At 50.2% G+C, this 25,408-nt stretch overlaps 2 protein-coding genes across 2 annotated transcripts in view; one reads left to right on the top strand and one right to left on the bottom strand.

The window, feature by feature from the left end:
• Window positions 1–17,865, bottom strand: SSNA1 (SS nuclear autoantigen 1). Its single transcript, XM_061603828.1, has 3 exons — window positions 17,590–17,865; window positions 14,853–15,052; window positions 1–212 (listed from the first exon to the last, which is right to left on the bottom strand). The coding sequence occupies exons 1-3, from the start codon at window positions 17,639–17,641 to the stop codon at window positions 111–113; spliced, it is 354 nt and encodes a 117-aa protein (XP_061459812.1). The 5' UTR covers window positions 17,642–17,865; the 3' UTR covers window positions 1–110.
• The window catches only part of ANAPC2 (anaphase promoting complex subunit 2), a 17,244-nt gene continuing 9,401 nt past the window's right edge, over window positions 17,566–25,408 (top strand). Inside the window, exons 1-6 of the mRNA XM_061603827.1 lie at window positions 17,566–17,892; window positions 18,368–18,996; window positions 21,255–21,387; window positions 22,548–22,725; window positions 23,581–23,700; window positions 25,084–25,201. Of these exons, the coding sequence (XP_061459811.1) occupies window positions 17,827–17,892; window positions 18,368–18,996; window positions 21,255–21,387; window positions 22,548–22,725; window positions 23,581–23,700; window positions 25,084–25,201 (1,244 nt within the window). The 5' untranslated portion in view covers window positions 17,566–17,826. The remainder of the gene's footprint in view (window positions 17,893–18,367; window positions 18,997–21,254; window positions 21,388–22,547; window positions 22,726–23,580; window positions 23,701–25,083; window positions 25,202–25,408) is intronic.

Below are 25,408 nucleotides of genomic sequence, written 5' to 3' on the forward strand. Positions count from 1 at the left end.
TTGTAAGAAAACACTTTATTATACATTGTTCTATCTATAAATTAAACAGTCCTTGTATAACCTGGAACTCCCCTTGCCAACCAATGACACGGTAATTCAAGCCCAAGCGCTTAGCTGTCTTTAAGTGTGGGGCCTTTTGACTCTGTGGCTTTGCTGAGATTCCCTGCTTCCTTTCTGAGGACGTTGAGCAGCGTCTGAGAGCTTTCCAAGATCTAGGAAGCAAGAACATTTTTTTTATACTAGACACCTTCTATATTTATGTGCATACCACTTTGGACCAGAATCCTGGTTTTGAGCTTTTCTTTGTTTCTTTCTTGCATATTGCTAACGTATATAAATGCCTTAAATACATAAATAAAAATACTATTTATTGTACAGTGTCACATGTGACAAAAAAAGGACACCCCCTGGACTTAACCTTTCCTCTCCCATGTGCATTTCCCTGCTCTAAGATGGCTTCTCTCAAAGTATTCTCTCCTTCAAGGGGAAAAAATCCCTGTATGAATTGGTTACAAGTGTTTGTGTAACATTTGGTTGGGTCCCAGGTTCCGTCACCAACTATGCCTTACTCAAGCTGCATTTCAGCTAAATAAGCAGGAGTAAGTTAGTCCTCACCAATCAAGAATAATATTACAAACATGCTATAAATTTTGTTGTAAACCGCCCAGAGAGCTTCAGCTATGGGGCGGTATACAAATGCAATCAATCAATCTAGTTCTCAAAAGAGATGCAGCAACCTGCTTTATTGCCCCGTCAGATAATCTGTTCATCTATCCCAGCAGCACTGTCTACTCTGACTGGCAGCAACGGTCCAGGACTCAGGCAGGGAGGGTTTTTCCCCCGTCACAGCGGAAAATCCCAGGGGCTGAACTTGGGGCCTTCTACATGCAACATGCTCTGCCACTGTATGATCTTGGGCTCTGTGATGGGAGAAGCTGGGTTCTAGGACACAGGAAGCTACCTTACATTGAGCAAGCCCATTGGTCTATCTAGCTTAGTACTGTCTACACTGACTGGCAGCAGTGGCTCTCCAGGGTTTCAGGCAGGTTCTCTCCTAGCCCCCTCCCTGGAGATGCCACCATGGTGGATCGAACCTGGGACATTCTGCATGCAAGGTGCAGATGCTCTTGTGAGAGAGAACGCGAGGATCTCTGGAGGAGCTAGTAACAGAAGGATTGCAGAGAAGGAACGAAGAGGCCCAGCTGGGAAAGCTATATACAATTCCAGGTAAGTGCTACTGGAGTCAATGGAACTTACTTCAGGGTACAGGGCTGCACTGTAATAGGGGCAGTGGGGAAGTGCTTATCTACCTGGCCTTTCCTCCAGGCACCCTCATTCTAACAATTGCAAAGGTGATGAATTGACACAGAATTTGCAGTCATGTTGAGAGTACATCAGCTCAAGTGCCAATGGCTGTTTATCTGAAGAGGACCTCCATGCTTTGTTCTTTGTTGCAGTGTTCTTTGTTGCAGTGTTCTTTCCCTCTAAGGATGTTGACCTTAAATCAGGGGTAGCCAACATTGTGTCTTCCGGAACCTGTAGGACTACAACTCCCATCATCCTTAACCATTGGCCATGCCAGCTGGGGCTGATGGGAGTCCAACATCTGGAGGGCACCATGTTGGCCAACCCTGCCTTAAATCATACACTCCCGACTTTAATGGACCCCCTTCAACAACATGAGGCGAGTGCAAAAACATTCCCTGATATTTCATCTATCCTGCGGTTTAACAACAGCTTCCCGGTGGCCTTTGATACGGCTCTCCCAGATAGAGCTATAATTCCCACAGGAGTCATTTTTACTGCCCCATCCTTGCTAGTGGAAGCAAAGATCCCTAGTATGTTGAATCTGTCCCCGCCTGAGGTGGTGAATGAGGCGGAGGGAAACTCCAACACTTACACCAGTACACAATCCTTAGTGAGAGATGAGCATCCCACCTCGACTTTTATCCCTAAACATCTTTTAGCAAATGGATGTATCTCTTTTGCAAAGGATCTGGATATTATTACTCCTGACTGACAACTACCGCTCTTGTCCTGGAATATCATGGGCTGGACCAACAAATCCCCGGACATGGACCTAGACTCCTTTTTTCATGAATTCAATATCGTATGCCTACAAGAAACCTGGTTAACCCAAGCTAACTCTCTGTGTATTAACGGCTTTAAAACCTCTCCTGCCATTAGGACTAACACCAAAGGCCGTGGCAGCGGGGGTCTTAGCATCTCCATTTCCGTGGACCTTCCAGTTAAAGTTCACTCTATTAATTTAACCAGCACCCAAAACTTTTTGGCGGTGAGATTAGAGGGGTCTCACACAGGGTCACTTATTATTGTAAACGTTTACATACCACCCAACTTAGCTAAGTCGGTGGGCACCGGTAGCATTTGGGATCTTCTTGCCGATGCTCTATTACAACTAGAGCAACAATTTCCCTATGCCAGGCTGATACTGTGTGGGGATTTTAATGCCATACTGGGAAGTGCTGGGTTGGACCTTGGGGTTTCTCCAAGTCATGGCCCAAGTCCTCATTTCGCATGGAATGAGAGTTTCTTCAGATCTAGTAATGAATAAGCAAGGCAGCAGGGAACCAAGGGGCTGCCATTAATGTTGTGGAGGGCAGAGGGAGATATGGAGTGGGGAGGCAATTATGTCATCGGGGGAGATGGAAGTGCAACAGGGTATTGGTTGCCCCCAAACTGTCTCCCCATTCAAATAGTCTGGATAGCCGCGGTGTCAGCTCCTCCGGGTTGAAAATGCTGCTTGTGAATGCCAGGTCAGTGAATGGCAAAACGATGGCCATTCAGGATTTGATCCTGGATGAGCACGCCAACCTGGCTTGTATCACGGAGACCTGGTTGGATGAAGCTGGGGGGGGGGGTTAATCTGTCCCAGCTTTGCCCATCAGGTTTCTCGGTGCAGGAGCAGGCGAGACCTGGGGGCGGGGAGGAGGAGTCGCAGTGATCTACCGAGATACCAACTCCCTGACCAGGTGCCCTGTCCTGCAGTATTCTGGATTCGAGTGTGTGTATTTGAAGCTGAGCGGCCGGGACAGAATAGGATTTCTGTTGGTGTACCGCCTACCCCGCTGCTCAACAGTCTCCCTTCCTGAGCTAGCTGGGGTAGTCTCGGGGTTTTATTTATTTATTTATTTATTATTAAATTTGTTAGTCGCCCATCTGGCTGGTTGTCCAGCCACTCCGGGCGACGTACAAGATAAAACAGTATATAAAACAATTAAAATTTAAAAACAGTAAAAAAAACTAGCCCATCTCAAACGCCCGCCTAAAAAGCCAAGTCTTCTGGGTCCTGCGGAAGCTCATTATAGACGGGGCATGGCGTATATCACCTGGGAGAGAGTTCCAGAGGGTGGGGGCCACTATTGAGAAGGCCCTCTCTCGAGTCCTCACCAGCCTAGCTATTTTGACTGGTGGGATCCAGAGAAGGCCCTCTGAGGTCGATCTTGTTGAGCGGCATTCCTGTCGATGCTGGAGGCGCTCCTTCAGATAGGCTGGGCCACAACCGTATAGGGTTTTAAAGGTTAAAACCAACACCTTGAATTGGGTTCGGTACACAACCGGTAACCAATGCAACTCCTTCAACACAGGAGTGATGTGATCTCTACGGCGGCTGCCTGCAATCAGACGCGCCGCTGCATTCTGTACCAGCTGTAATTTCCAAACTGTTTTCAAGGGTAACCCCACGTAGAGCGCATTACAGTAGTCTAGGCGAGTGGTGATCAGGGCATGTACCACTGGTGGGAGCAGATGATTGGGAAGGTAGGGGCGTAGCCTCCGTATCAGATGGAGTTGATACAGAGCTGCTCGGCTCACAGCTGAAACTTGAGCCTCCATAGACAGCTGGGAGTCAAGAATGACCCCCAGGCTACGGACCTGGTCTTTCAAGGGCAATCGTACCCCGTTAAGCACCAGGTCTATATCTCCCAGCCTTCCCTTGTCTCCCACAAACAGCACCTCGGTTTTGTCAGGATTCAGCTTCAACTTATTCCTTCCCATCCAGCCACTCACCGACTCCAGACACTTGGACAGGGTTTCCACAGCTAACCTTGGTGAAGATTTAAATGAGAGATAGAGCTGCATGTCATCCGCATACTGATGACATTGCAGCCCAAATCTCCTGATGATTGCTCCCAGCAGCTTTATATAGATGTTAAAGAGAATTGGAGAAAGGATAGAACCCTGTGGCACCCCACAAGTGAGGGGCCAGGGATCTGAAACCTCTTCCTCCAATGCTACTCTCTGGTATCTCCCAGAGAGGAAGGAATGGAACCACTGCAATACAGTGCCCCCAATACCTAACCTCTCCAGGCGATCCAAGAGGATAGCATGGTCAACGGTATCAAAAGCTGCTGAGAGATCGAGGAAGACAAGGAAGGTGCCTTCGCCTCTATCCCACGGCCTTCTCATATCATCTACCAAGGCGACCAAGGCTGTTTCAGTCCCATGTCCCGGTCTGAAGCCCGACTGAAATGGATCCAGATAATCTGCTTCTTCCAAGTGTGCTTGCAACTGTTTAGCCACCACCCGCTCAACTGCCTTGCCTAAGAATGGCACATTTGAGACTGGGCGGAAGTTGTTCAGATCTTGAGGGTTCAAGGAGGACTTTTTTAAAATTGGTTTTATTATCGCTTCCTTCAGCACTGATGGCATCTGATGGATGAGAGCTAATAAACTGAGGCTAAATCCAGACAAGACTGAGATGCTGTTGGTGGGTGATTTCTCTGATCAAATGGTGGATATGCACCCTGTTCTGGTCAGGGTTACACTCCCCCTGAAGGAGCGGGTTCGTAGTCTGGGAGTACTCTTAGATCCTTCCCTGTCACTCGAGGCTCAAGTAGCCTCGGTGGCACGGAATGCGTTCTACCAACTTCGGTTGGTAGCCCAGCTACGTCCCTATCTGGACAGGGAGGACCTCACCTCAGTTGTCCATGCTCTGGTAACCTCTCGATTGGATTACTGCAATGTGCTCTACGTAGGGCTGCCTTTGAAGACGGTTCGGAAACTACAGCTTGTGTAAAACGCGGCGGCCAGGCTGATAACGAGGACCAGGCGGTCCGAACATATAACACCTGTTCTGGCCCGCTTGCACTGGCTACCTATATGTTTCCGGGCCAGATTCAAAGTGTTGGTTTTAACCTATAAAGCCTTATATGGCGCAGGACCACAATACCTCCTGGAATGCCTCTCCCGATATGAACCTGCCCGTACACTACGTTGAACATCGAAGGCCCTCCTCCGAGTTCCGACTCAGAGAGAGGCTCGGAGGATGGTTACAAGAACCAGGGCATTCTCAGTGGTGGCCCCCGAATTGTGGAATAGTCTTCCCGTTGAGGTGCGCTTGGCGCCAACATTGCTATCTTTTCGGCACCAAGTTAAAACCTTTCTCTTTGCTCAGGCATTTTAGTTTAATATGTTCAAATTGGTTTTAGATTTGTGGATTTTTATATACATGTTTTTGTACCAATTTATGTGATTTTATTGTATATACTTTCTGTTGTACACCGTCCAGAGAGCTATGCTAGTGGGGCGGTATAAAAATTTAACAAATAAATAAATAAATTCCCTCTTCAAGCAATGCATTTATCATCAGCTTGATCCTCTCTCCCAGTCTATCTTTGCAGCTCATAATGAGCCACGAAGGGCAAGGATCAAGTAAGCAGGTGGTCGGCCTTATAGTTGAAAGCACTTTGTCCACTTCATCAGAAGGAAGAAGCCGAAATCGATCCCACGCCACCGAAGCAACACTGTTCACTTCTGGCTCACTCTCTGTATCCACAGTGTACGGAATCTCGCTTTTAATACGATCCATTTTATCCGCAAAGTGTTTAGCAAACTCGTCACAGGAGACCTTATCTTGTTCCATTGGTTCCGGAGCAACTGGACCGACCAGGCTCCGGACCACTTGGAATAGTCTCCTGGGACAGCACTCTGCAGATGCAATAGAGGCAGCATAAAAATCTTTTTTTTGTTGCCCTTATTGCCACATGATAGGCTGCAGCAGCAGCTCTAACCAGTGTTCGATCGTCCTCACAGTGTGACTTCCGCCACTGGCGCTCTAGCTGTCTCACCTCCCGCCTCAGAATACGTAACCGTGGGGTAAACCACGGCGCCGTCTGAGTTCTATTCAGGGGGAGAGGGCGTTTTGGAGCCACTCGGTTTAATGCCCCGGTGATTGCGGCATTCCAGCCCCCCACCAGGGCTTCAGCCGAGTGGCCGTGTGCTTGCTCCAATGTATCCCCAAGCGCATTCAGGAATCCATCAGCTTCCATCAACCGCCTGGGGCAGACCATCTTAATGGGTCCTCCAACCCCACAGAGGGTTTGCGGCAGTGAAAGGTCCATCCTCACCAGGTAGTGATCTGACCATGACAAGGGGGTGATGGATGTATCCCCAATTTTCAGACCACTCCCCTCCTCTCCCGAGACAAACACAAGGCCGAGTGCATGACCGGCTACATGGGTGGGACCCATTGTAATAAGGTGCAGCTCCCAGGAAGCAATGGTTTCCAAGAAGTCCCGAGGTGCTCCAGTGAGACTGGCCTCCAAATGCATGTTGAAGTCCCCCAATACCAAAAGGTTCGGGGACTCAACCCGTACATCCGAGACCACCCCCAGCACCTCGGCCAGGGATTCCATCGTGCAGCGGGGTGGATGGTACACGAGTAGAATCCCTAGACTGCCCTTTGGTCCCAACCTCCAGTACATGCAATCTGCCACCTTGGTCTCATAGGGGGTCTGGTGAGAACCAAGGACCTTCGATAAATAACCGCCACTCCTCCTCCCTGACTCCCGACTGCTGTGCATACGAAAACCCAGCTGGGCACATGGTAGCCAGAGTAGGAGCAGAAGCTGCATCCAGCCAGGTTTCTGTAATACATGCCAGGTCTGTGTTGGGCTGTTGACCCATAGGTATTACTGTCTCTAGTAGTTTTCCATAAAGCCTGCAAGTTTGGAGAAGTAACACTGTTATCTCCTGGCCTGAGAGGGGGCAGACATCCAAGGCCAGCGGTTGTCATGGTAACATGAGATAGCACCTGGGAAAGTTCTAACAGAGTCTGTAAGTTGTGTCTTCTGTGTATTGCCTCTGAACTGAGAGGTTGTCTTCTGTCTTACTTTTGCTTTTGGAGAGAGATGTGCTGTAGAGCTAGAAGGGGGGGGGAACTGCTGAAAAGCCATAATGTCTACATAAAGACTTAAGCTGATCTAATGCTCTGAAGAAGTTTCTTGCTCAACTTAACTCCAACGTAACGTATGCTGTTCACGCAACAACCGCCTCCATCAACAGGGTTATGGGCCCAGATCCACAGCGTGTTACACAGGAGTAAGTTGCTGGTCTGAACAGCAGACGGAGTTCCAGAGAGGGCAGCGTGATTGATTGTGCCAGACAGAGGTGAGCAGGATGGCTGCTGTTAACATGTTTGGAGGGCTGCCTATGGAACGACTTAATGAAAAGAATTATGGCAGTTGGAAGCCAAGGATGCGTGCTTTCCTAGTAAAGGAGGATTTATGGGAAGCTATTGATGGAACACCCCCTGCACTCCTTACAGCGGCTTGGACTAGGAACGATGAGAGGGCTCAAGCTTTTATTATTCTGGCTCTATCCGACTCTCAACTTCTACACGTGAGAGATGTTACAAACGCCAAACAGATGTGGGACCGGTTGGAAGGCATTCATGTGCAACAGACCGCGGGATCTAAATTGTGTTTGGCAAGGAAGCTATACCAGATGCGCTTCACGGGTGAGTGCGACATGAGTGAGCATCTCACGGAATTCAGGCGCCTATTTGCTGAGTTGCAAGATCGAGGCATGGAACACTCTGTCCTTCAGAAGACCTATTTGATCCTGGCTTCACTCGATGGGACTTGGAATAATTTTGTTATGGGAATTGAAGCCATGCCTGATGGAGGCCTGAACGTTGAATTTATTGAAGAAAAGCTGACCCAGGAATGGCAGCGGAGGCAGGAGGCAAAGAAAAGTGCCGTGCCGAAGGAGGCTGTCGAAAACAAACAGGATTATAAGCAGCAGAGGCTAAAGGCTTGTTATGTTTGCGGAGCTCATGGACATCTTCAGCGGGACTGTGCAGTCAAGCGAAACTCCAGGGACGGAGGCTGGAAACAGAGCGGCAGTGTGAACTTTGTTTGTAAACAGAAGTCTCAAGATTTAGGACCTGTTAACTGGATTCTTGACAGCGGAGCGAGCCATATATTAATTAAAGACAGAAGTTTGTTTTATACTTCAGAGGATGTGCAGGACTTTGTGCAACTAGCGGATGGATCGCAGAAGAATGTGGAGGCTCGAGGTCTGGTGAGATTTGATAAGCTTGGAATACTGTCAGATTGTTTGTATGTTCCTGAATTGTCAAATAATATTTTATCTGTTCGAACACTGGTGAATTCTGGGTATTGTATAACGTTTGACACGAGGAAAATGTTTTGTGCAGAGAAGAGGCAAAGTTGTCTGCCAGGGATTCATGACACAGGGGCAGTTTAGAATGTCCATGGGTGTGAAGTGTGCTGATGACTTGAGTTTAATGGGGCGGAAAGTGAATGACAGTCAGGGCTGTAAACAGACTGCTGTTGTGACACCGTCGGCATTAACTATTCAGATGGAGCACGTGGAATGTGCGGAACCAACCTCATTTAATGAAATCAGGCTGATGCCTGAGGCAGAGCAAAATAAGTGGCAACAGGCCATGCAGGAAGAATTGAAAGCCATGGAACAGAATGGCACGTGGACATTAGTAAAGTTACCTATGGGGAAAAAGGCCATAGGTTGCAGATGGGTGTTTAAGAAGAAGAAAGCAAGTTCCGGGGAAGTACAGAGGTACAGGGCACGTTTGGTTGCCAAGGGATTCACCCAGCAGCATGGGACAGATTATGATGCTGTTTTCGCCCCGGTTGTGAAACATGAGTCCATTCGTGTGCTGCTGAAGCTGGCAGCGATGCAGAACATGAGCGTAAATCACTACGATATAGGGACGGCATTCCTACATGGTGATTTAAAAGAGGAGATATATATGGAACTGCCTCCGGGTTCTGTGTCAAAGGAAGGGTTCGTGTGTAAACTGCATAAATCAATATATGGACTGCGGCAAAGTGCACGCTGCTGGAATGAGAAATTGCACAGAGTGTTGCAGGGAATGGGATTCCACAGATGCAAGGCAGATCCATGCGTGTATGTAAAGAGACAGGGGACGAAAACCTCGTTCTGTGCAGTTTACGTTGATGACATCATGTATATTTATCATGAGCAGCAAGAGGAACGGGAATTTAATGAGCAACTGGGCAGGCAGGTGGACACAAAGAATTTGGGGCCTGTCACACACTATTTAGGCACGGATATTGTGCGTGCAGAAGACGGAAGCATAACATTGAGTCAGGAAAGTAAAATAAATCAGATCATAGAAGAATGCAACATGACAGAATGCAATGTTGTGAAGACTCCCATGGTTGTGGCATTCCAACAGAACGTGCAAGAGACGCCTTGTACAGATCCTGAGAAGTACAGGCGCATAATAGGGAAATTGCAATATTTGGGGAAGGTGTCTCGCCCAGACATATGTAATGCAGTCAGCATTTTAAGCCGGAAGGTAGAGCATCCTTCAGAGGCTGACTGGCAAGGAATTAAAAGGGTAGTGCGTTATCTGAAAGGCACGAAGACAAAGAGTCTGGTTTTGTCAGGAGCAAAGACAGGAGGTCTTGAATGTTTTGTGGATGCAGATCATGCAGGGGAGCTGAGCAGTCGTAAGTCAACCTCTGGCATAGTTGTGATGTGGCACGGGTCATGCATTGACTGGAGCAGCAAGAAACAAAATGTGGTGGCCACCTCAAGTGCAGAAGCAGAGTATGTGGCTCTATCACAGGACTGTAATGAGCTACAATGGTTCGCAATGCTCATGCAGGAGATAGGCATTGATATGCAATTTCTGATTACTGTATATGAAGACAATCAGACCTGCATCAAGATAGCCACATCAGAAGCTCATACCAAAAGAACAAAACATATTAGTGTCAGATACTTTTACGTAAGGGATTGTGTGCAGCAGGGGTTTGTTAACCTGACATTTTGTGACACTAACAACATGGTGGCTGACATAATGACCAAGCCTTTGTGTGAGGAGAAATTTGGCAAACTGGTGACAAGGCTTGGAATGAGTTGAAATTTGATTAATAAAGTTTTAAAATGTACTGAGATGTACTGTAATGTACTGAACTGTAAACTGGAAATGTATAATGCAATGTAATGTATTGCTGTATTCCCATGTATTGTGGAGATGTATTGCTAAACTTTATGTGTATTTTGCAGTCTTGATGGAAAAAGGGGAATATGTTGGGCTGTTGACCCATAGGCATTACTGTCTCTAGTAGTTTTCCATAAAGCCTGCAAGTTTGGAGAAGTAACACTGTTATCTCCTGGCCTGAGAGGGAGCAGACATCCAAGGCCAGCAGTTGTCATGGTAACGTGAGATAGCAACTGGGAAAGTTCTAACAGAGTCTGTAAGTTGTGTCTTCTGTGTATTGCCTCTGAACTGAGAGGTTGTCTTCTGTCTTACTTTTGCTTTTGGAGAGAGATGTGCTGTAGAGCTAGAAGGGGGGGAGGGAAACTGCTGAAAAGCCATAATGTCTAAATAAAGACTCTTAACCTGATCTAACGCTCTGAAGAAGTTTCTTGCTCAACTTAACTCCAACGTAACGTATGCTGTTCACGTAACAACCGCCACCATCAACAGTCTGCGCCCTCATCTAATATCATATCATGAATGATGGATGTTTTTTGGGCAACAGACCTGGCATTACACAGCAGCACTCAAAGGTCGGAGTATGGAGTCAAGCATCCCCCAGCCATTTGTTGGTTCCGGGCAGGTCTGGAACGAGGGACAGATATTACGCATCTCTCTCTGGTTCCTCTTACCTGACATGACCTGCCCCTAGCTCCCCACCAGCGTCTGCTGCTCAGCCTCGATATACATTGGCCCCCCACCCCTTCCCCCCCACCCCCCTGTGAGCAGCACATGCCCCGATATCAGCCTTCGCCTCCGTTAAACCGACTTCCGAAAGAGTGGCGGGATTGAATAGCAGCACCGCAAAGTTCTTTTAAAAAGCCTCCAGCTAAAGGGAGGTGACGCTGCTCCGCACAGAGTAAGCCCACTGGGATTAAAGCCAGTTCCATGGGCGGTTGTAGCGTAAATCCGCCGCCGATCTCCTCCTCCTCTTCCAACTTGACGAGGACCCGGCGGCGGCAACGGCGGAGTTCTCCCTCGTTGGCTGGTTAAGGTGGACGAAGGGGCTGGCGGCCATATGGTGGGCGCTGTAGACTAGCTGGGGTTTCACGGTCAGGAGGAGGACGGCGAAACGGAGGCAGCAGAACAACCGCTCGTCTCCTCCTCCTTCTCTGGCTTGGAAGAGCCCAATGGGATGGCAGCGGCGGCACGGGTTTTCCAGACGTCTCAGCCTCGTTAGCTGGCTGGGCTGGCTGGAGGAGCCGGTGGCCGTAATGCGCGGTGCAGGTTAGTTGGACTCTCTCTCTGCTCCCTCCAATGTTCTCGCCAACGCCGTCTCGGTCACCTAGGTTTCGTTGGTGCCTCTCGTCAGATGAAACGTCGATGTTGGTGCCGACGAGACGGGCAGCATTCGTCCAAAAAAAAAAAAAAAAAGTGCAACTGGCCAACCACGCATGTGAGCGCGAGGAGTATAGCTTTTGCTGCTCTGGGCTCCTACTGCGGGCTGAAGTGGTGAACTCCAGTCTGCCGCTGCCTCCTCCTACATTTACACATCAGTCTTCCTTCCATGTAAGGGTGCATATGACTGTGCTGCATGTACGTCAATTGCAGTGCTTGTTCTGAGATGTACTGAGGGAAGTTAGAGAAATGTCAGCTTGCGGGGAGGCGCAGAGACACGCTAACCTTTTGACACCCCTCTTCCTCCTTTGGAAAGTTCCCCTTTGTCACGTGTCCAAACATGAGATGGGTATTGAATCGAGAGTGGACTGTTTCTCCAAGGCGGAGAAACTTGTGGTATTGGGTGACTTCAACATCCATGCTGAGACTACTCTGTCAGGAGTGGCTCAGGATTTCATGGCAACCATGGGTCTGTCCCAAGTATTATCTGGCCCCACTCATGTCGCTGGTCACACTTTGGACCTTGTTTTCTGTGTTGGATGGGATGATGGTGATCCTGGTGTGGAGGAACTTTCTATAGTTCCGTTGTCATGGACAGATCACTGCCTGGTTGGGTTTAGACTCGCTGGAACTCAGAACCTCTGCAGGGGTGGGGGACTGATTAGGATGGTCCACCCTAAGAGGCTGATGGATCCGGATGGTTTCCTGATGGCTCTTGGGGATTTTCCTGTCACCGCGGCAGGTGATTCTGTCAAAGCCCTGGTTGACCTCTGGAATGGGGAAATGACCAGGGCGGTGGACACGATTGCTCCTGAGCGTCCCCTCTTCCGGATTGGAGCCAAACCAGCTCCCTGGTTTACCAGGGAGCTGGCGGCGATGGAACGAATAAGACGGGGACTTGAGCGACGTTGGCGGAAGACTCAGTGCAAGTCTGACCGAACACAGGCTAGAGCCTATCTGAAGGCCTACTCTGTGGCAGTGCGGGCTAAGAAACTTTTCTGCCACCATTGTGTCTGCTGGGAGCCGTCCAGCGGAGCTGTTTCGAGTGGTCAGGGGTCTTTTAAACTCTGGCCCCCAGGAGGGTAATATAAACCACTCAACAGCCTGCTGTCAAGAATTTGCATGGCACTTTGCAGATAAAGTCGCTCAGATTCGCTCCTACTTGGACGCTAAAATTGATACAGTCTCAGGGGATGTAACCTTGGCTCCTGCTTGTCCAATAATAATGGATTCCTTTCAATTTGTACAGCCCGAGGATGTGGACAAGATCCTTGGAGAGGCGAGAGCCACCACATGTCTGCTGGATCCTTGCCCTTCCTGGCTCATTAAAAGTGCCAGAGGGGGACTGGCCGAGTGGGTGAGGAGAGTAGTTAATGCCTCTTTACAACAAGGCAGAATTCCATTGTGCCTAAAAGAGGCAGTTGTATGGCCTTTGTTGAAAAAGCCCTCCCTGGATCCCTCCATAATGGGAAATTATCGGCCAGTCTCCAACATTCCATTTTTGGGCAAGGTACTAGACCGTGTGGTGGCCGCCCAGCTCCAGACCTGGTTACGGGACAAAGACAGCTTTGGTCGCCTTGGTGGATGTCCTTCGCAGAGAGCTGGACAGGGGAGTGTGTCCCTGTTAGTTCTACTGGACCTCTCAGTGGCTTTCGATACCATCGACCATGGTATCCTTCTGGACCACCTTGCTAGGATGGGACTTGGGGGCACCGTGTTACGATGGCTCCATTCCTTTCTGGAGGGACGAACTCAGAAGGTGGTGCTGGGGGACTCCTGTTCGACTCCTTGGCCGTTGACCTATGGGGTCCCTCAGGGTTCAGTTTTGTCCCCCATGTTATTTAACATCTATATGAAACCGCTGGGAGAGGTTGTCCAGGGGTTTGGGGTTTGGTGCCATCAGTATGCGGATGACACCCAACTCTATTTCTCCTTTCCACCTAAAGCCAAGGAAGCTGTCCTGGTCCTGAACCAGTGCCTGGCATCAGTGATGGACTGGATGAGGGCGAACAAATTGAAACTAAATCCAGACAAGACAGAGGTGCTCCTGGTCAGTCGAAGGGCAGATCAGGGAATAGGGATTCAGCCTGTGCTGGATGGGGTTACACTCCCCCTGAAGACACAGGTTTGCAGTTTGGGTGTGCTCCTGGACTCAGCTCTGAACTTGGAGGCCCAGGTCTTGGCCGTGGCCAGGAGTGCCTTTGCCCATTTAAGACTAGTGTGCCAGCTGCGCCCGTTCCTGGAAATGCCTGATTTGACTATGGTGATGCATGCCTTAGTTACATCCCGTTTAGACTACTGTAACGTGCGCTACGTGGGGCTGCCTTTGAAGACTGTTCGGAAACTTAAACTGATACAAAGAACTGCAACCAGAGTATTAACAGGGGCTGGTTACAGGGACCATACAACTCCCTTGTTACAACAGCTCCACTGGCTGCCAGTTTGTTTCCAGTCACAATTCAAAGTGCTGGTTTTGACCTTTAAAGCCCTATACGGCCAAGGTCCAGGCTATCTGTCAGACCGTATCTCCCTATACGAGCCTGCCCAGGCCCTGAGATCTTCAGGAGAGGCTCTTCTCTCAGTCCCAACACCCTCGCAAGTGCGATTGGTGGGGATGCGAGATAGGGCCTTCTCGGTGGCTGCTCCTAGGTTCTGGAACTCCCTTCCTAGGGAGGCACGAATGGCCCCCTCCTTGCCATCCTTCCGTCGGCAAGTAAAGACTTTTTTATTCCAACAGGCTTTTGGGATAGAAGGTGTTTAGGATTGGGGTTTACAAGGCTTGTTTTATTGTTTTATATTATTGTATGTATTATTTTAAATTGTTTTTAGATTTTTAAGTGCCTTTTACAGTTTTAAGGTTGTGCATTGTTTAATCGTATTTTAATTGTATGTTTTTCTATGTTTTTAACTACATGTAGTTTTATTTGTAAGCCGCCCTGAGTTCCAGTTTGGAAAAAGGGCGGGGTAAAAATAAAGTTTCAATTCAATTCAATTGCCATATATTTTTAAAACAGAGGTAGGTTCCAACACGAAAGATTTTTGTGGTATGTCAGCAACCTTAACAAGAGCCTGAAATATTTTGGTTAAGGTGATTTGTACTCAAATTTTGGAGGCAGTGGCTAAGTACTGGACTGGCCTAGACAAGCAGCAAGTATCTTTTTTTGCACACTGCCTGCTTATCTTGGCTACCTTGAAGAAACAATGCAACCAGTACCTTCATGTAAGCAGCTTCTGTCTCAGCAATGGTTTTATCAAACTCATTCTTGGAGGCCATCTTGCGGGCTAAGCTCTCATTAATGCGGGCTAATCTCTCTGTCAGCATGCGGATGTCATTCTGTAGTTTTGTCTTCTCCTCTTCTTCCAGCCGGATCTGCTTGTTCAATTCATCTCTCTTGAGGCAGAGATCTTCAATACCTAAGAAAGCAGGAGGGCAGAATCAGCCCTGTCCACAGGGAGAGGGTTTCCACAGGTGGCCCTCGACTTGCATCATCCCAACCACAATGCTTCCAACCCTAAGTCTCCAGCATGGTTTGTGACACTGCTGCCTTTTGCTTAGGGCACCCCAAAGCAGCACATGCACCAATGGGGAGGTGGGGGAAAAGGTGCTGTTTTGTCCTATGTGACACTCTAGGATAAATATTTCTTAAAAAAAATTCAAGACATTTATATAGCATTTAATCATTCACATTTCTAAGCTGCTGGAACAAGAAAGTCTTAGTCATGTGCCTGAAGTCCAACAAGGATGGTGCCTGTCTAAGCTCACTTGGGAGGGAGTTCCACAGGCTTGGGCCCAGTCCACTGAATACATGGCTTGTAGTTGTTACAAGCCATGCATCTGAGCCATGGGGACCACCAACAGACTTCCACTGGGCTGGGATATAAGGGATCAGGTGGTTCTTAGGATATCCTGGACCCAAGTTGTTGGCTCTGTAACTTGGGGCAGCCAGTGCAAGTTTTTAAGCAATGTTTCGTGCTGTTGGTAATCTGTCCCCATCAATAGGAGCTTCCGGACCAGGCGCAAGGGTAGCACCACATAGAGCACATCGTAATAATCAAGTCTTGAGGTCACTAATGAATCACCGCAGCCAGCCTATCCCTGTCCAAGAGCGGTTGTAGCTGGTGAAAGGCACTCTTGCCCACTGAGGCTACCTGAGCCTCAAGTGACAAAAGATGAATCCAGGAGCGCCTCCAAACTACACACCTGTTCTTTCAGAGGGAGAGTAATCCCATCCAGAAAAGGCAATTGGCCAGTCTCCTGGGCACCAGAACCCCTCACCCCCAGTGCCTCTGTCTTCCCAGGGTTCAAACTCAGTTTATTAGCCCTCATCCATTCCCCAACTGCATCCAGACAATGTTCCAGACCATGCTCAGCCACTCCTGATTCAGATGTTATGGAGAAACAGAGGTGTGTATCATCAGTGTACTGGCAATGCTTTGCCCCAAAACTCCTAATAACTGCTTCCAATGGCTTCAATCCCTCAATGCTATTATCTGGGCATAGCCCTGCAGGTAGGCACAGATCCACTGTAAAACAGTGCCCCTGATACCTATCCCACAGAGCCAGTCCAGGAGGACAGTGGTCAGTGGTATCAAAAGCCACAGAAAGATCAAGTAGCAGGAGAGAAGATGCATCCCCCCAATCCCACACTCGATACAGGCCATCCATCATGGAGGCCAAGGCTGATGCAGTCCCTAAATCATGCCTGAACCCAGATTGATACGGATCCAGGTAGTCTGTATTCTCCCGGAATTCCTGCAACTGCTCTACCACCACTCTCTCCACCACCTTGCCCCAAAGGGGGATATTTGCCACTAGGCAGGAACTATGGTAAACCGCAGGGTCCAGGGTGGTCTTCAAGAGTGGACACACTACTGCTTGTTTTAGGGTGGCAGGCACCATTCTATCGTGTGCGCACCCAGTCAGCCCTCCTCCCCTCCCTGCTGGCTTTCACCAGCCAGGATGGACAAGGGTCAAGGGAGTAAGAAGCTGGTTGCATCACTGCAAGATCTGTCTGTATAAGCAGGGCACATAAACTGACACTGATCCCATAAGATATGGGAAGGTGCTCCACTGGAGACCTTGTCTGGGCTTGGAAAAACTCGGGCATCTGAGGCACTCTGGAGCTGAGCAACTTTATCCTCAAAGGTCCATGCGAAGCTCTCACAGCGGGCTGCCGAGTGCTCCAGAGGGCCACCCGCCCCTTCTGGTACAGTGAGCCTCTGGAGTACCCCAAATAGCTCCTTCTTCTTCTTGGTGGCCTTCACTGGCACTGGGAGGCCAAACTCTGTGACCTAACAAGCTTCGGAGCATGTTTTCCGCCACCTGCGCTCCAGTCGTCTCCCAGCCGGCTTTGCTGCCCACCTCTCCTGCGGAAGCCAAGGGTGCCCTCGTCTGGGTCCTGCAGCGTGGGAGAGGCCCCTTGGAAGCGACGGTGCCAGCAGCCCCTCATCTCTCCTGGAAGGTATGGGGCAGGCTAGCCCACAGGGCACCATTACCTGCACAAGCGACTTGCAGCGGTTGTCGCTGGCACCCCTAGGCTCCACGTTTTCCGGGGTGGCCAAGTTTAGTCGTGCCCAGCACGCCTGCTGAAATGCCCTCTTCTACACAACCCTTCCAAGATGGAGGCGCTTGCCCCTTTCCCCGCCTGGCCACTCCAAACGGGCCCCCTTCACTCTTCTGGCCTTCTTGGCACCACCTCCTCGCCCCGCCAAGGCTGCCTCCCCGCGCCCACGGGTAGCCCTGGGCCCTTTCGGCCCTCGGGAGGCAGAGGGACCCTCACGCGTGGCGGCATCGTCCACGGACACCCCCGCATGAGACCCTCTGCAGGGCGCTTCCCCCCAAGGCTCCACCGCAGATTTCCTCCCTCTCCCCCGCCGCGCAGAGGCCAGGTAGGCCCCGTCGCCATGGCAACGCGCGGTCTAGCCATACGTGTCTCCGCGGCCGCGCTCACATTTGACCAGCTCGTTGTTGTAGCTCTGCAGGGCCGCCCCTTGCTGGGTCATCGCGGGGTCCCGCCGGCCTGCCTGCCTGCCTGCCTCTCTGCCTTCTTTCCCTCTGTCTCTCGGCCCGGCCGGCCCGCCGCCCGCTCGCTCGGCCTCCCGCTCCTCCTCCTTTTCCTCCTCCTCCTCCTGCAACTGCCGCCTCTGGTTTCGCGCGCCGCCCGGCCGGGCCTCAGCGGGGACCCGTCATGGAGCTCTCGGCTGCCTGGCACACGCTCAGCACCGGCCTGGTGCCGCCCGCAGCCCTCGGCCTGGTGGGTGGGCGGCGGCGGCGAGGGGGGAGAGGCCCAGTGGGGAAAGGGGGCGTCGTGTGCCTGGGGGGCTAATAAGGGTCTTCCTGGGCATAATGGCGGAGACGGGGAGCGCGGGGGGACTTCGTGGCATGGGAGGGGCAGAGGCTGAGAAGGCATTAATGGGATGTGGGGTGGGGAGAGCAATCGGCATAGAAACCCGGGAAAAAAGCAAAAGGGGGCTTTATTGCAACGAATAAGAAACGCAGAGGCAAATTGGGGAGGGGAGGTCCAGTGGCAAGGGGGGGAGTGTGGTGCAGTGCAAAAGGGGGTGTGTGGATATGGAGAAAGACTGTGAGGACCGGAGGGAGGCACCACTGACATGTGAAGACAGTAAAGAGTGTGGAGTGCAAGACCCCCGGGTGCAGACTGTGGGTGCAGGCTGAGGGTCACACAAACGGGGCCCACGGGGGACTGAATGTGGTGTCTTGCTCTTCAGGCGCAGCCCAGATCCAGCTTGGCAGAGCTGCCCAAGGACAGTGACTTGCTCTCCGCCGTGGAAGTGCTGCGGCGCTATGACCTGCACTCCGTCCTGGAGGAATGGTTCCTGGAGGTTCTGCAGACAGACCTTCAGGCCAACGTTGCTCCTGAGTTCTGGAACTGCATTGCACAGTATGAAAATACGGTCGAGGAGCCACAGTGCTTCCTTCTGCTTCTGGATGCCTTCTGCCTGCTGAAGGGTCGGCTGGACCCATACCTGCACAGCATGGACCTTCTGGAAGAATGGACCAGAGCCGGCTTGCTCCTCAGGGCAGGCTCTCAGGGGCTGCGGGAGAAAGTCTACACTATGTTCCGTGCCATCCTTTTCTTCTCCACCACAAAGACCTTCCAGGATATGATCCAGCAGTTCTACAGCCGTAGCTTCAAGATCTATATGCGGCAGTGGAGGAGAAGTGAGGAGCGAACGAGCGAGGGAGAGAGCAGCATGAGCGAAAATGAGCAAGAGAGTGAGATGGAGGATGGAGACCCAGGAGGAGGAGGCCAGCAGTGTGCAGGCTGCAGCTGTAAGAAGGACCAGTGTTGCTGCCCCACAGCTATGGAACAATTTCAGCAGCTCAATGAGATCCTGTAGGTACCTTTTGTGGCCTGAGTGGTGACATAAAACACAATCTAGAAAGCTCTTGCTACTGGTTAATTGAGTGCCAGCATTGCAATCTGATCAAGTGGTGAAGAGGGTGCCCTATGAGTTGGGAAGGCCCTACTTCAAATTTTGCCTCAGCTGTGAACTCCCTAGTGCAGCCTTCCCCCAACCAGGGGTCCCCTCAGACATTTTGGACTACTAGTGCCCATCAGCCCCAGTCAGCGTAGCTGTATGATTTTGGGGTAGTGGGAGTTGTAACCCCAAACACCTGGAAGGCACCAGGTTGGCGAAGGCTGCTCCAGAGGCCCTTCGGCCAGCTGCCAGTCTCTCTGTGACAGCTGCCACCTCCTGGCTTCGCTTGCAAAACGGGGATAGTAATACCGAGCTAACTTGCAGCACTTTCAATAACAATACTTAACGTTTATGCCTCACTTCAAAGCATTCAGTGCACTTTGCATGAAATATTTTTTTAATAATTCTTCATGAGCGTGGCCTGTGATCAGGGTATTGCATATTTAGGTCCTGGCAGAACAGTTTCTCTGAAATGAGAACTCTAGAAGAGTTCATTTTCTATTGTGATCAAAATAGAAAAGGCATAATTTTCTGCTGATACAACTGATTTGAGAAAGAATGCCTAAACTAGTACTAACCAAGAGAGCTTTACATCACTTTCACTTTCTGTGTCCTAAGAAAAACAACCATTTAGAGCAGGGATGGCGAACCTGTGGCTGTCCAGATGTTGCTGGACTCCAACTCCCATCATCCCTGCCCATTGGCCATGCTGGCTGGAGTCCAACAACATCTGGAGGGCCACAGGTTCGCCACCCCTGCTTTACAATTTCAACACAGGGTGCTTGAAGAAATGTTTGCCTCCACATTAGCCAGTCCATGCCCTAAGGTCATCGTCAGAGGTCCTTGTGTAGCCCTGCTGTCAGAAGTGAGGCAGGTGACTACTGGGGAGAGGGTCTTCTTAGTGGTGGCACCTTGTTTATGGAATTTCCTCCCCAGGAAGGCTTACCTGGTGCTTAGTTTGCTATCTTTTAATCACTGGGTGAAGAACCTTTTTTTAGAAAAAACAAACTACCAGGTGTTTTAATCTTGTGCTTTTATCGCTGCCAGTTTTATCTGCTGTTTATAATTTTTATCTTGTTCACTAGGATATTTGTTTTATCTTTTATTGTGCAAGTGATCCTAAGAATATTTAAATTTAAGGGTGGCATAGAATTTCTGAAAAATAAATAGTTCTTGCAGCAGCTCTGGAAGGTAGGCCAGTAACATTATCCTTGGACTGCAGAAAGGTGCAGAGGCTGAGGTGAGCGCTGTGGCATGCTGAAGGTCACCTAGTTTTATCACTACTTATAGGGTGCCATCTGTGTGCCAGGTGCTTATTTTTTTATTATTATTATTATTTGATTTATATCCTGCCCTTCCTACCAGCAGGGAGGTGCTTGATGGAATGACATAAGCAAAAGGGCATGTTTGCACAGTCCCAAACAGAATATCCCATCTGAAGTGGCATCAGGGGAAAGAATATGTGCAAGGATAGTTAGATGTGCTGAGGCAAGGAATCTGTAGGGAGCTGAGAACCAAATGGTCATGCCAAAAACCTCAGAAAAGGTGGGGTTTAAGGGAGGATTTGAACAGGAACAGAATGAGGCGGCCACACACGGGTGTTCAGGTGCTAGTGGCAGAGCTGGAAGGGCAAAATGTTATAGTCAGGGCTATATTGGGATAGAAAAGCCAAGCGAGAAGGCAGCGCTAGGCTGCGGAACTCTTTAGAGGGTAAGGGGGCTGTTTAACCCCCTTTATATTTAGTTAAGTTTTCAACTGCACCAAGAAAGTTGCAGCTGTTCTTAAAAACAAATCAATAAATGCTGAACTAAAAGATCACTGCACCCTCACACACAAACTTCAAATATTATTAAATTTCTTAGTTGCTTGTTACCTAAAAGGTTTCCAAGCACATTTATAAGTTACAGATGTGCTTGGATCTGTACAGATGAGCAGCCAGAGAGGGATAAACAGCTCATGGGACACAGCCGAACACAACCATAATACATTACTAAAAGGGAGACCAAGTTTGTTCAGTTCCCCTCCCAAAGGACAGTTGTTAGGTTAGTACCCCCCCCCTTAACAGCCAAGCTGTCCATTTTAGCTCACTGTATATCTAGAGGAGGTTTCCTGGTGGGGATTTGGCTTCCCCTTGTTGGGACTTGTCAGCAAATGCACTTGCTTTCTCCTTCAGACACAGGTTGAGCCTGCTGGAGCGGGTGAGCGCTGATGCCGTTACCAGCATCCTGCACAGGATGATTGAGGAGCGGATGGAGTGGAGATGCCGGGGGGAATATGAGTGCTCCTTCCTCGGCGAGTTCCAAGAGGTGAGCAGGACATTGCACTCGCCCTCTGCATTTGCTGGGTGGGGGTGTCCTTTGGAAGAGAGCATCTGGAGCTCTTGTTTTCAGAGTTTCTACCCTTCAGGTACCCCTGATGTCGCTGAGCCTCATGCATTGCAGAGAAGCTTGCAGGCATGCTCAAGGCCTCGCAGTCTGTCATGTGGGATGCTGGCCAGAGCGGAACATTCTCCTGGGCGCTTTCCATTGCACCAGGAAATTTAGCGTGGTCTTTTCTTGGACTCAAAGAAAGGAACTGAGTCTATGTTTGCTTTCAGGTTGTCCCAGTAGAGCCAAGAACTTGTGTGAACTTCTTTGCAAGGCTGACTTGAAGGCACCCATGTCTGATTTAGTTATCAAATTCCTTTATCCCTACGCCTGCCTTGTAACAATGATGTTAATGTGGAATTAGAACCCCAAACAGGCTGGCTAGCATAAGGTATATCATTGGACTGTATGCCATCAGCCCAGCTTTCTTTGAAATAAACGTCCTCGGGGGCTGGCTTTGCCCAAGTGGTGGCAACCAGGAATGTTGTAGGGAAGAACAAAAAGAGGCTGTTGGCTTTTGCTTTGGGAGGCTTTTGTTTAGTAACAGGATTTATAGGCTGTATTTTACCAGTGCAGTTTACAACTAAAATTTATTTATTTCTTTCTTTTATACTTTGCCTTTCTTTTCATGATAGAAACTCAAGGCGGCTTATATATGGTTCCCAGGTGGTCTCCCATCCAGGCACTGATCAGACCTGACCCTGCTTAGCTTCAGCAAGGAGCTGGCCTTATGTGCCTTGAATAGGCAACACAAAAGGAAAAAGTTGGGCAGGGAAGAGGCAAACAAGCAATTTCTATATAAGTTACAGGAATGAGGTGCAATGGTTTCAGACGGAGGTGGTTCTGGGAGCGGAGGAGCCAATGGGAGATGGTCTCAGCTGAGACAATGAATAGGGCATCACTGGCTCATTGCACCTCCCTCAAATCCCAGCTCAGTGGGTGGGCAGTTTATCTCGGCTCAAGTTCCCCATCAGTAAGAGCCGAGAGGATGGGTAAGATGCAGGCTTGTAAATCACGTTGTGTGTTGGAAAAGCTGCAGAGTCTGACTGTGGCAGCAGTGGCAATAATCAGTGTCTCTCCCTTGTACCCGCTTCACGTAGTGGATCGAGAGGGTGATTGGCTGGCTCAGCCGGGTGTTTCTGCTGGAAGGCCCAAGTGCCCCTCCTCCCAGCTCTGAAGCCAGTAGCACGCTGAGGCGCTGGCGGTGCCACGTCCAGAGGTTCTTTTACCGCCTGTACGCCAGCATGCGCATTGAAGAGCTCTTCAGCATCATCCGAGGTGCGTGCGACGGTGTCTTGGGGGGTGTAGGCTTCACCACCTTGTTCTTCCTTTCTTCTCTCATAGCACTGGAGTGACTTCTCAGAATTCCCATCTGTGTATGTAAAAAGTAATCGTTCCTGTGCATGCACACAGACACGGAGTCCTCCACCTGCAACCAGCTCGGCAAGGTGCTGCCACCGACTCCAGCCAGCTCAAGATGCCCAGTTAAGAGATCAGAGGCCTTTAGCCAATGGCTCCTGTAGGGGTTGAGACCCAGCCAGTGCCCCACAGCAGCAATTTCCAGAACGTGTTTCAGGGAATGCTTTGGGTTTCTCAGAAGCTTTGCTTTTCAGAAGTTCCCGGATGAGAAGCCATAAATAATAATGATCCTTATTGGGCTGTCGTGAGGAATTTCTGCACCATTCGAGCGGAGTGCTCTGAAAACCTGCACTGCACCATATTAATTAATCCCCTATCTTCTCTCCACTTCCTCAGTTGTCTCCCCCATGGTGAATTTTGAAAGGCACTTTGTAAATACGTGTTCAGTCCGGGCCCTCTGAGTGTCCAAGAACCACCAAACTCAGCACATACACTGCCTGGAGCCGCTTCCCCAGAGCTGGACTTTTCCATTCCTGCCCTCCTTTCCAGTTCATCACGGCTGAATTCCATGGGCCCAGCCGGTCCCAGGCTGAGCTCCTCTTTGTTCATCCACTTTCCCTCTTGAAGGCTCCATGCTCAAAGGGCCTTCCTCTTCTTCAGTCACCTGGCGCTGCCACACACGCATGCACACTCTTCCTCCATTTCAAGCACTCCTCTCCGAGCATGTTGGTGTGTCTGGCTTGCTCATGCCCTCTCCTGCTTTTTGCTCTGCAGATTTCCCAGAGTCAAAGCCAGCCGTGGAAGACCTGAAATACTGCCTGGAAAGGACCAATCAACGGCAGCAACTCCTGAGCTCCCTGAAAAGTGCCCTGGAAATGCGTCTGCTCCATCCTGGTGTGTGTTTTTATTTTATTTTTCATTTCCAATGTTTACAGACCCCTTTTCACCATAGATTTTAGTCCCTGTCCTCTCCCTCCACTGCTGCTGCGATAGTGTGAGGACTTTTCTCCCTTTCCTCACTGTATTTAGAACTCAGGGCCGCTTGGTAAAACTGCTTGGCAAGTCAGTTTGGGGCTTCTTTGTGCTCTGCCTCATTAGCTTATGGAACTCAATGCCACAAGGTGGGAGTGATGGTCACTCATGTAAGTGGCTTTAGGACAAATGAAGAAGAAGGCTATCAGTGGCTACTAGCCATGATAGCTAAATGGAAGCCCCATGTTTGGAGGCCATGGGCTGCTGAGTATCCATGACTAAGGATGATAGCTGGAAAGAGCTATTGCTGTCCTGCCCAGCAGCCCCTGCTGGGGCGTCCAGTTGGCCATTGTTGGGAAGCGGATGCTGGCCAAGGTGGAGCCAGTTGGGTCAGATCTAGCCCAGAGGGCTCTTCTTCTTCATTGTCTTCCTTTTTAATAGTTTTTATTATAAGTCAACAACACAAACATACAACAAAACCATAAGATGAAAACAGTACAACCACCTGCGTATAATGGCAAAAGGTTCAGTAGATAAATGGGTATATTGTGGGGTGCAGGGAGGTAGTTTGAGGATCCAGGGCGCTTCTGTTATGATGTATCAGGGAGCGGGGAACGGGCCCTTGAGTACATGAGGCTGACGGGAGGAGGGCAAGGCCGGTGGCCCTCTCCCTCAAATCCCCAGCTGTGGCTGTTGCCGGCTTGGAGCCAGCCAGGGGACTTCAGAGCCACCCCGCTGCCGTGGGCCTTGTGGAAGCATCTCTCTTTCCTTTGCTACAGTTCTCTATTCATAAAATGGGAACAATGACGGCTGATCTCGGCAGGTTGTTGGGAAAGCTTGCCCACGAAAGAGTTCAAAACCAAGGACAAGTGCTGTGTAACAAGCGGTGGTAGCTGAAGAGCTTCCATGCAGACTCTCCAGGAGGGCCCAACAAGAGAATGCCGGTTTGAATGCTGGACTGGGATTGCTTAGTGCTGCCTTCCCCAACCTGATGCCCTCCAGATGTTTTGGCCGACAGTAGAGCCGGCTGATGGGAGCTGGAGTCCAAAGCATCAGGAGGGCCGATGTGGCAGGTGTATAGCAAACGTGATTGAGTGCCTCAGGGAGGGAGGTGCCTGGTGCTGACGGTGCGAAAGGGCCTGGTCCTCCTCCACTTGGCCACAAGTGCTGGCATCTTCTTGAACATCTGTGGACCCCGGATGATCAGGACATCCCTCCAGCTGGGATGCCTGTCCCTTGGGGGCTTCTGGGCAGCCACGCTTTCCGGCAGGGGGTCAAGAGCCTCTGTGTCTCCCTTTGTCTTAGGAGTGAACACGTCGGACATCATTACGCTCTACATCTCTGCCATTAAAGCCCTGCGGGAGTTGGACCCATCCATGGTCATCCTGGAGGTTGCCTGTGAGCCCATCAGGAAGTACTTGAGGTGGGAGGCTTTTGTCATGGCCCTCAGCAGCTCTCTGTGCGGCCCTCGGGAGCCCCATCCACTTTTCTCTGCTGCTCAGTCCTCATGCAGGGAAATGACGGCTGCCACTCCTGGCCTAGCACTCCTCACGCAGCCAGGTTTCCTCCCCCTGCCCTGCTCTTCGCCAGGCAGGAGGCGGACGGCAGCTTGGCTGCATCAGGAATGCCA

This window comes from Rhineura floridana, chromosome 20, assembly GCF_030035675.1.
Source record: "Rhineura floridana isolate rRhiFlo1 chromosome 20, rRhiFlo1.hap2, whole genome shotgun sequence".
Taxonomy (NCBI): domain Eukaryota; kingdom Metazoa; phylum Chordata; class Lepidosauria; order Squamata; family Rhineuridae; genus Rhineura; species Rhineura floridana.

Bases quoted from the DNA above. Each gene is read 5' to 3' on its own strand.
- SSNA1 (XM_061603828.1), bottom strand. From the start codon at position 17,641: ATGACCCAGCAAGGGGCGGCCCTGCAGAGCTACAACAACGAGCTGGTC. The intron at 15,053-17,589 runs GTGAGCGCGGCC...CTGCTTTCTTAG, and splicing joins CAACAACGAGCTGGTCAAAT to GTATTGAAGATCTCTGCCTC. The intron at 213-14,852 runs GTACTGGTTGCA...CTTGCTTCCTAG, and splicing joins CAGAAGCTGCTTACATGAAG to ATCTTGGAAAGCTCTCAGAC.